At 39.2% G+C, this 11,579-nt stretch overlaps 1 protein-coding gene across 1 annotated transcript; it reads right to left on the reverse strand.

Annotated features, from left to right (window-relative positions):
- Positions 1–613: 613 nt before the first annotated feature.
- Positions 614–11,241, reverse strand: LOC106147638 (chromosome unknown open reading frame, human C11orf97). Its single transcript, XM_013510106.1, has 4 exons — positions 10,811–11,241; positions 5,571–5,675; positions 4,956–5,081; positions 614–869 (listed from the first exon to the last, which is right to left on the reverse strand). Exons 1-4 carry the CDS (start codon positions 10,953–10,955, stop codon positions 865–867), a joined length of 381 nt encoding a protein of 126 aa, XP_013365560.1. The 5' UTR covers positions 10,956–11,241; the 3' UTR covers positions 614–864.
- Positions 11,242–11,579: the final 338 nt, after the last annotated feature.

Below are 11,579 nucleotides of genomic sequence, written 5' to 3' on the forward strand. Positions count from 1 at the left end.
CAAAAGCGCCTGCCTGGCAAGCGCAAGGTCGTGAGTTCGGTTCCCGGTACCGGAGAAAAACCAAAAAAAAAAAAAAAAAAAAAAAAAACAGGCATAGAAAAAATATATATACATGCTGTCATGGTCGTTTCTGGAAATGAAATTACAAACGAGGGGTTTTTTGCATTTATATTTCTTTATTTTCTAAATTTCTATATTGCATATATATTTCTTTAAAAAGTAAGGGGAGGTTTTTATTTCATTCTGTTTAATGTCTTTATAACCTAAAAATATTATCAAAATGCAATAAACATACCTTCATAAATTTCCTGGCTCCTCTCCATTTAGTAAACGAAGCCTACAGAAGTGATGAGTTAGTATAAAAATGACTGTCTCAGAGTTGGATTTTTCACCCATGTCATTTACTATTATCTATACCTGCATTTATTTCTGTTTTTAAATGGATTAGCACATTATACTGTAGTAAAGGGTTAAGATTTATAATGTCTATCTTGAAGAAAGGGCTTGTGCCGGGATATAGCTCAGTGGCACACGTGCCTGCCTGGTGAGCACAAGGTCCCCCCAAAACAAAAGACTTGTATCTCTGTTTCTCCATCAATTCACGAAAATAAGCTGAATTAGAAGCCCAATTTATTACAACAGTGACAACTAAAGGTAAGTACAGCATTTTCCTTCATTATTCTCAGATACTTAGAAAATTTTACCAATAGTCTTTCATTACTTTGGGTTAATTTATAAATAGATTTTACAGATTAATGTACTTTTTCCCACACATCTGAAATTGAGAAACTAGTCTGAGTTTCTTCAGTGTTCTTCAGATGCTAAGAGAAAGAGGTTCCTTCTCAATGAGACATTCTATTCATCTTATCCTAGAGTGAAAAAAAAAAAGAATATATAAACAAGTGTTTCAATGAAATTATCTAGCTGAGAGTTACTGTGTAGGAAAAGTACCTGGAAATATTGCAATCCACAGAAAACCTCTCTTAAACTATTAGTTGCAAGATGCCAAATGTATATGAAATACATGCAACTTTTCATAGTTTATACACTAAATACAGTAGGTTCTCCCAACCATTGTTTGTATTCTGTTTAATAGGTAGAGAAATGTACTTTTCAGGAGGGGTAAACATGTGTGGCTCAGCAGCCTAGGCATTTGCCAAGTATTTTCTGGCTCATTCATCCCCTGGTTCTTCTCATGATGAATGGCACCTACTGTGCCAGGCACCACGCTAAGTGCCAGGAGAACATTGACAAGGAGGAGATACGGTCTCATCTTCATGATGAGGAAGAGATAGCGAGCTTTTTGATAGTGTATGAAATCCTATGGATTTTTTTTTAAATTACCTATGCGTTCTGCTCCTCTAATCCATTTTATGCATAGTATCTCTTTTTTCATTGATAATGAGAAATGTCATAATTCTTAGTTATCAATCAGATTCGTGTAAATTGACCAGTTGTGATGGTATAGCAAATAGTAGCAGCTGATACCATATGGCAAAAATCCACCTGGTAACTTGCAGAAAGGAAGCTATATCAAACACTTGTATACCGTAACATGATCACCATAAAGGCATGACATTGGGTACAAATGGAGGACTGGGGTCTGCTAGGAATGTAGTCTGGATGGGTTAGCAATACGGGGGAGCCAGGAACAAGTCTATCCTAAATTGATGAAAGCAATGCAATTATGGTCAAAATCAAACTTACTTTTTATCATCTAATTCCAACTGATGAACTGAATAACCCACTGGACTTTTATATCTTCAAATAAAGATAATTTATGCTTTAATCAGTCTTATAATATGAATTTAGGAAATTACGCATCTTTAAGTAGTTTTGTGAGTTTTCTTGGAATGATGAATGTAGCTACTATAAATGGGATTTCACAAAATCAGAGGAAAATCAAGACAAACATTCCCCCCAGCAGGAAAGTGGCCCAGGTTTGGGTTGAATCAACCATTACTTCAGGACAGTGAGATCTTTGTGGATTATGAGCATAGTTGCCTCCTAGGTTCCCAGCCCTGATCCCCTTGCCCCAGAGCACTGGCATTTGTGCCTATTTAGTCACAACCTTCCACATGACTCTTTTATTATTGCCCAGTGACTAGATTATCTGGCTGCCCAGTGGTTAAGGACATAATTTTAGAAGTCACATGGATTAAGGTTTATACTTTTGACTCCATTACCTGGTAAACATGGGATCTTATGTAATGTAATATCTCCATGCCTCAGTTGTCTTACTTGGAAAATGGAGATTATAATCCTCACCTCATGTGATCAAATGGGTTACATAACTCTATAAAACATTGACTGCCATTCTTGCCACATGGTAAATAGGGGCTACTACTTTATTTGTATTATTATTATTATTATTATTGGTACCAGAAATTGAACTCAGGACCTTGCACTTGCCAGGCAAGTGCTGTGCTGCTGAGCTATATCCCCAACCCTACTTTATTATTATTAAACTCAGGTCTCCATAACTGGTTCCTGTTTGCTTCATGAATTCCCTTTAGTAAAAAGTTTTGGTTTTGGCTTTAGCTTTCTTTCTCAGTTTCTCAGTGGCTATGTTTTCCAGCTACTGACCCCACATCCCATAGGTCCCTGTCCGGCCTTGTCCCTAGCGGCACTTTTGCAAGGCTTTCATTTCACTGCAGTCTAAAAGACATCCCAGATCCCAGGTGCTGTTTAGCTCAGGGATGCAGCAGTGCCTCATAGTTAAAGCCCAGTGTCCCTGGGCTCTGGGGACAGGCCATCTGGGTTCAAATCCCCTTACTTCTACTCACAAGCTGAGTGGTGCTGGCTAAATTATTTATTCAGCCTTTCTGTACTTTATTTTCCTTAATTATAAAATAAATTACATTTGTTTCATATTATTGCAAAGATTAAATAAAATATTAAATATTTCTGTATATATTAAGAATCTACAATAAGCTGTACTTATTGTTGGCCATTATGATCCATATCTTGGTTGAAAATATGCACACTTGGCTTTTACTCATTCCTTTCACTCAGAGTTATCACTGGTAATACATTTGGAGGCTCATGTACCCCATTGCATGTTTCTACATTATTTGGATACTGTGCTTTCATGTCCAGACCTCTGTCTTCCATATATTCTGCTACAAATGACCCTGGAAGACACTGGCTATGACAGTGAGAAAGGACCAATATTTTGTTCCAAGATATATGTGTGCTCATCTAAAGAAATCACCAGCAGAGTAAAAAGAAAACCCACAAATTTGGAAAAAATTTTAGCTCACTGTCTCTCAGACAAAGGGCTTCTATCTAGAACATATAAAGAATTAAAAAATATCAGCCCCCCCCCAAATTTAAAGACCCAATCCAAAAATGGGCAGCTGAGATGAATACACACTTCTCAGATGAGGAAATATAAATGGCAAATAAATACATGAGAAAATGTTCAACATCATTAGTCATTCAAGAAATGCAAATTAAAACAACATTGAGATTCCACCTTACCCCAGTACGAATGGCTAGCATTAAGAAATCAACCAATAACAAATGCTGGTGAAGCTGTGGAGAAATAGCAACACTTCTCCTCTGCTGGTGGGAATGCAGACTGGTGAAACCACTGTGGAAATCAGTTTGGAGATTCCTCAGAAAACTAGGACTAGAGGTCCCATTCAACCCAGCTATTCCCCTTCTGGGTATTTTCCCAGAAGATCTAAAATCATCATATCACAGTGATACATGTGTACCTATGTTCATAGCAGCACAATTTGTAATTGCTAAATTGTGGAAGCAACCCAAATATCCATCCACCAAGGATTGGATAAGAAAATTGTGGTACTTTTATAGAATGGAATGTTACTCAGCTGTAAAGAAAGATAAACTCGATGGCTTTATATTTAAATGGTCACAACTAGAGACCATACTCATAAGTGAAATGAATCAGACCTGCATGTGAAAGCACCACATTGTCTCACTAGTGTAAAACCTGAAAGAGTTAATTTAAACTAGGAGGTATGATAGACATTGTGAAATGATAGGAAAACACTCAAGGATAAAGGGCAATTGGGATGTGGGAAAAGAGAAGGGAAAGAAGGAGAAATTTTGTATGTACATATATACAGGATAGTTAACATAGTTGTTCTACTGTCTTCTATTTCTTTGCTGAAAGAAACTGTCAATGAGTCCTTGATTGATCAATATTGCATGTCTCTATTTGTTTTCATGAGAAATCACTTTGAAGATATCAATATGTAATACAACAAGCATTGTTAATTTCCTACCACTTTGTTTGTAATTCTGTATTGCCTGTACTGTTCTTTTGCTATTTTGTAAAAGGTTGTCTGTCTGTTAACGTTTTCCTCCTTTTATTTCTAAAATTAAAAAAAAAGACAAAGAAAAAAAAAGGGGGCTGGGGACTTAGCTCAGCGGCAAAAGCGCCTGCCTGGCAAGCGCAAGGTCGTGAGTTCGGTTCCCGGTACCGGAGAAAAACCAAAAAAGAAAAAAAAAGATTTATGTCTGCTGAGGAGCAGTATAGGGGTCCAGCAATACACTGGATGAAATAAGGGACCCAAGCAAGGCACTTGCGTTGTTCTTAACTTCCTCATCTCCTTTCCTTCACTTCACTGCAAACAAAGATCATCCATCCAGAAGAATGGAAAATGCAAGACCACACACACACACACACACACACACACACACACACACACACACAGGCTGGCTGTGACCCAGAAAGTCTTTTGCAGACAAGAAGTAAAGAAAAAAGTCAGGAGTATAAGTCTGGTATTTTGTGTGTTCTGGGAACACTTTGATTAGTAGTTTGACTGACAGAATGTGATTAAACAAAAACTAACTTGAGAGAAAGAAGTCAAAAGGAGGTTGACTGTTGATCTCTGCCCTTAAACAGCGCATATACCCTTGGTTTGTAAACTGCTCGGTACCCTCAGGGGCATCCGTAGAATTTAAGGGCATCGGGTTCTTACTTCTCAGTCCTCCGTGCCTGGAGTAGCACTTGGCTTGCGGCAGTAAATTGTTTCTGCTCGGCAGTCCTGGCTTTACACCTCCCACAGGGAGATTCTTTTTAATGCTCCAAATCCTTTCCAGGGCCACTGTCAATATTTTCAAAAGGAAGATGATGACTATTAGTGTGTTCTCTTTTTAGCACGAAGTGTTCTTGAGTGTTTATTTGATGAGTATATTTTTCAGTTATTGGGGTGGAGGTTTATTTTGTTTAATTCCGCAATCCACCCAACCAAGGTTTTTGTCATTTATTTAGTCTTTTATTTCACTTCATATATTCATTTAGTTTCCATGCAATTAAGTCTCTATAGTGTTCTTATATAACTTAACTGCACCTAAACAACTACAAAAAAGCCACTATAGGTACACATATAACATGACACAAAAGGATCCTGAATAAATAAAAGTTAATACATAGAATTTATTCAGCCAACTTTATGATTCTGACTTAATTCCTGCAATAAATGGGAATGTTTCCACAGAGAAGAAAACCAAAAATTCCATAATAATCATACTATCTTTAAATAGGTAATTCCACATGTATTTCACAAATATACTTCATTTGTCACTGAGATTACCTGAAGGTGGGTTTTTAATATGGCATTCATCTCTCTTGATATAAAGTTCTTCTTCTAAAACTTCCTTAATTCTCTTATGTGGCTCACAGTATAAAAATTTCTTCCCTGTAAAGCATTAAAAAATTGGTTATTTATAAATTCTGCCCAACCTTCTAGCCATTGCATCTAAATGGATGACTTTTTAAAAAGATACATCAGGGCTGGGGATATAGCTCAGCAGCACAGTGCTTGCCTGGCAAGCGCAGGGTCCTGAGTTTGATTCCTGGTATAAATAAATTAATACATATATACATATATACATACGTATATGCATAACATGTCATTCATAGCAAACAATTTGCCCTGCAGATTCAACCTTGGACAGATCTCTTCCATTGTAATTTCTGGTTCTTTGGGAATTTCACTTTCATGTAATTCCTGAACTTGTCAGGTAAGTTTCAAGTACCTCATTTAGGTATTCTGAAAAAATATATGGAATTTTCTCCCTAGCTTCAAGAAAAGAACACTTTCACTCAGTTAGTCAATAAATTCCTATTAGAGCCCTACTCTGTACCAGGCATTTGTCTTAGGATTGAGGACAAAACAATGAGCAAGAAAAATGTGAGCAGGAAGCTTACAACTCAGGCACAGATTAAAGAACGACTTCAGCATTATTAATCATACTTTAAAGATCAAATCTGAATTATAATAGTGAATGACTTATAGACATCTGACTTCTTCCTGGCCTCTAAATTTGGCCCTAATTACTACTACACTCAAGGACTGAATTATTTGTTCTGAAGACCTTAGCTACTTTTCTTTTCTTTCTTTCCTTTTTACTTTTTATTTCTTTTTTTAATTACAGTTTTACATTTCTTCTGCTCACCCTGGAGGACAGAGCTCCAGGGCACTGCCTGGCCTTGCCTGCTTGCTCTCACTGGCACCCTTTCTGTTATTTTCTGGGCTCCAGCACATGGTCCTTTGTCTATTCCCACCTTTGCACATGCTGTCTTCTATGCCTGAACTGTCTTTCTCTTGATTTTTTTTTTTTTTTGCCTGTATAACTTCTACCCAAAATTAATGTCTCAGCTTAAATGTTAGTTCCTCAGGGAAACTAGCTCCTTGACTCCACAATGTAGAAATGTCCTTTTCTGAAAATGCGCTCCTTTTTTCTTTGCTTTACTGTGATTTGCCCACAGCTTGGTTTCACTTAAGTATATTTTTGTGTACCTATTAATTTAATATCTGTCTTCTTTACCAGACCATAAGCATTATACCAATGGGGAGGTTGTATTTCAATTTGTTAAAGCCCTAGAATAGAGCTTGGCAGAATAACAGATGTTCAGTGAATGTGTGTTTGGGTGGAACTAAGCACTGTTAGGTTAGACAGATCTCTAAGTAAAGACTCTTCTTATGCACATGTCTGCCAATGCAGCCCTGTGAATGTCAGGGAACCAGTGATTCTAGTCTCAGTATCCAATTCAAGGAGCCATGGAAAAACAAATACGTTAGTTATTTATGCTTTGGTTTCAAACTCATAATGACACAGCAGGTGTCTTATCTTTTCCAGACCAACCAATAAAAAAATACCATTGATCCATCAGATTTGACTGTAGATTCTCCCAAAGGAGTCAAGAGACCCACCGCATTGTCTTAGTTACTTCTTTTGTTCTGAGACAAAATAGCTGATACCCAAAGTTGAAGGGAGAAAGGTTTATTTAGCTCACAGTTTGTAGAGGTTTCAGTCTATAACTGACTGACTCCCAGGTGGGGTGGCACAGCACACAGGCATCACAGAGCAGAAACATTTTGTGGTGGGCAGAAAGTAGCAAAAACAAGGGACACTCACAGCCCTTTCTATCCCTATATCTTATCCTGCGTAAGTGGGTAGCATTCATACCCTTGCTTAGGGTGGGTAGCACTCACACCCTTCATCCTAGTGCCCTTGAGCCTAGCCTTGCACCATGAGTCAATTCTAGTGTCACACACTATAGATCCAGCCACCTCTGAAAAAGCCCCACCTATGACCTCATGATTTGGAGGGACATTTAAATATAAGCAATAACAGGCCCCTAACAGTGGCTCTGGCTTATTCCTGGTCACAAAATAGACTAGTCATGAGTATTCAAACACACCCTCAGACACAGACAAGGTAGAATCAGATACTTTTAGGATCTCATTCTTAGTTTGTAAAAGTTGGGAGTCATATAAATGAGGCATAAGTGTCAGCATTACTTGAACCTAACTTTAGTTTAAACTTTTTCTGTAGAATCATGATCTTCAGCCAGAAAAGTGTTTAACGAACACAGCTAGGAGGGAAGCAAAGTCTGTAATGGGACAGCAGAGAGAAGAATTACCTACTCTGAGTTCAGGTCTCCTGACAAATTTCAGCTTTGTTGCTAAGAAAATGTACAGAGAAACTCACTAAAAGTGATTTGGGGAGCTATGAAAATTGAGTGAGTAGCTGGTATGGACAAATATCTTCTGCTTAAAACAGGAAGAAAAGAAGGAAGAAGGCAAGGAGGGTAGAGGGAGGGAGGGAAAGGGGAGAAAAGAAGAAAATCTACCAACTGTATCATAGCTTGATGTTGATCTTCAACATTTGGAGTGTATGGTCAGCCAATGCTATATAAATAATGGGGAATAGTAATCATTAAGTGTTAAGAAGGACTGGTAAATAATGTTATTCCACACTTTCTTTTAGTTTTTTTTTTCTGATACCAGGAATCGAACTCACAACCTCGTGCTTGCCAGGCAGGCACTGTGCCACTAAGCTAAATCCCCAGCCCTTACACTTTCTTTTAGAACAATTTTATTTCAGGTTTCCTTTTGTTGAGAGCATCGCTACAGTTTATTTAGTGTTATCAGGCCTTAGGTATCCTGCATATATTATTTCCCTTTCTCACAATTACCTGTGGCCAAGTATAATTAGTTCTAGTTTACAGTTAAATCTGCTCTAAAATTTTCTAACTTTTTGCGTGAAATTCATATATGTTACCTAGAAAAATTCAAGGAACAAGAATTTGAAGAGAACACATTTCATTATGTTCCATTATTATAGATGTTCCAAAAAAAGAATGCTAGTCATTGAAGGGTTAAGCAGATGACTTCCTGAAGTCATAAAACTAAAGTCATAAAAACAAGAGGCCACACCCACCCGACTCCTCCACACCTCAGGAGATACTAAACCACTAAATTTGGAGGCATCCACAATGTATTTACATTTAACAAGGGAGTTGATAAAGTAGATCTCTAGGTGGCAGAATGCCCATGACAAAGATGCTGTCAAACAGATAAAGGATTTATAAAGACTACTTGGTTCTACTGAAATCACCATCTAATTTGCTGATTTGGATAAAGGAACTACCAGAAAACTCACCAGTTCTGAGAATGGCGCAAACTAAGTTGCAGAATCAGCCCTCAAGGGCTACTTTTATACCTGGAAGAAAGTGCAAACATCCATAGGATGGTACTGGTAGAGATGGATATAATGACTTGTATTTGGGATCAGTGAAATCAAATACATAAGAATAGGATTGAAAAGGCCTGAATTAAGTTTATTCAGGAGAGCAGAACTGTGCAAAGGGAGAAGACAAATTAAGGACTATCGTAAATTGAGTTTGTCTGATATGTTAATGTAATGTCTGCCAGAACAGATCCAAAAGTTATTTTGGATCCACTTAACAGAATTACAGTGTGTTCTAATCAAGACAATTACAGTTCCACCATACTACATAATCAGATCAGACCTATAATCCTGGGTTCAGGAATTTAACTACTGGACAGCATAGGAAGAGGTCAGCCAGAATGGTGAGAGCAAGCACTACAAACGATGTTAAGGGTGGCCTTAGTTCTATAATAAATTTAGAATTCAGATAGCATTTATACAATTCAAAGATATTATACACGAAAAGACCTCTGTTAGTCAGCTTTCCCTTCTCTGGGACAAAATATTCTACACCGACCTCAGAAGCCAGTGAGTGTGGACACCTGCACTAACTTAGGACTCCTTTCCTGCAACCTGCCCAGTGCTTGGCATGAAGTACAGACTCAGTATATGTTGGGTTAGTGACTGAATGACTAAGTCCATCCCTTACTCCGAGAGCCACAAGACCAAAAGACCTTCAGATGCTAGCATTTTAATGGGGAAATTGCCAGATAGAATTTTAAGTAGGAATAATGAATCTGTATTACTTAAATATGAATTTAGTTGCTCTAATTAAGGCCTCAGAATGCTATTCATGGTGACAAAGGAATGAAATATGGCAGTCACAGTGAAGCTGATGCTGAAGGAGGAGGCCCCTTTCTCTGATTCTGTGTCTACTTTTTGATGAGGTCTCAGGAGAGAAAGCTATGTGGTCCACTGCATCCCAAGTACTGAGTACTTCAGCCCAACACTCCCTCCTGGGGCTGGCCAGGGCCTAGGGAACCAGGAAAACCTCCAGTTGCTCCCCAGAGATGCAATCAAGGAGGTGCTGTTGGAGAGTTGGAAGCTACTTGCATTCCTTTTCGGCCTTATTACTTTCACCATCATTCCTTAGCACCTGTGGAAGACCGGTGGCAGGAGACCATGAAATAGCTGTAATTCACAAAACAGCATGGTGAGTGCAGTAACCTGGCCAAGATTCAAGTTACAGCCCTGTCAGATGTGGTCAACACTTGAATATTGTTTGAATGTTTGGCAGGACAGGGAAGAAATGGCAGTATGTTTAAATCTGGCCCCTAACTGTGCGATTCTAAAAGAATCAGGTAGCAATTTATGAATTTAGAAGTCTAAGAGTTGAGAGTTGAAGTGCTTTAAGTATTTCTCCAGCTTTGGTTGAGTGAGGTTGCAAATTATTTCCTTTCTTCTGGTCTGTACTTCAGTTTCCTAATCTATAAAATGAAGGAATTGGGAAACTCATCTGCATGTTTCCATGTGCATTTATAGCCATATACATACACACACACATATATATTATATACATGTAAATGTGAGTCATATATATACATATATAATATCCAGATTAATGCCATTATCCACCCATTAAGTCAAAGGTGATGCTGGGCTCAGACGCCATTTGTAAAACAAAGCTCAGGGGCCTGGGCAGAACGCTTTCTGCTACAGTGCCCTCACCTTTGCCTCTCTCCGCCAAAGCAGCTTCTCCTTTCTACACGCCCAAGCCAAATAGGCTTCAGCCAGTTTCATTCCAGGGTCCCCCGGCTTCACCCACGATCTCTCTCCCCAGCCTACCTCCCTCCTTGCAGAACGCAGAACTCACACTGTCTACAGGGCTCTTGCGGGGAGCTGCCGGGCTCCCCGCGCGCTCTACCCTCCAGCCCTGCCGGCTGCCGAGGTTGCTCCCCGCCTCCTCCAGCCTCAGGCTCCGCATCCACGGTCACCACAAGCCCTTCCTGCCGCCACATGCCGCGGAGCCTTGGCGTCTAGAGGCAACCAAGCTTTCTTAGCTCAGAGCAAGCTGCTTGGCAACGCTAGGCGTCTTCGGTTACCATGGTGACAGAGGATCCTTGTTGCTCCACTTTGAAGCCTCAGATGCGATCTCCCGCCTGCCAAAGGCACTTAAATTCTGGAGCTGTGATTCCAAAGCAAGGGACGTAGCGTTAATTTCTAGTTTTTCTCCCCCCAGCTCTCCAAGAGGGGATTTTCAGGTACCCGATGGGGAAACGAAGTTCAGAAAAATGTCTAAGACCACACAGTAGGAAGTAGTGCAGCTGGAATGTGAACTACAACCCCGGACTCCAACATCTGGGTAGATCACCACGCGGAACAGCAAAGGCGTTCAGAGGGCGGGAAGGTATTGGATAGGTATGGTCCTATCCAATTCAAGATATGGTCCCAGGTTTAGCCAGTCTTATAGCCGTTACATCTCCTTCACGGCTACACACAACGTGATCAAATAAATGAATGTGGAGGCTTCCCAACTTTTAGAGTATAAACTACTATTATTGAACAATTATAGTTTCCTAAATACTTTTATATTCACGGTCTGTTTCAAACCATATTGTTAGGGAAGAAACAAAGCTACAAGC

Source organism: Chinchilla lanigera, unplaced genomic scaffold, assembly GCF_000276665.1.
Source record: "Chinchilla lanigera isolate Chin_1 unplaced genomic scaffold, ChiLan1.0 scaffold00204, whole genome shotgun sequence".
NCBI lineage: Eukaryota > Metazoa > Chordata > Mammalia > Rodentia > Chinchillidae > Chinchilla > Chinchilla lanigera.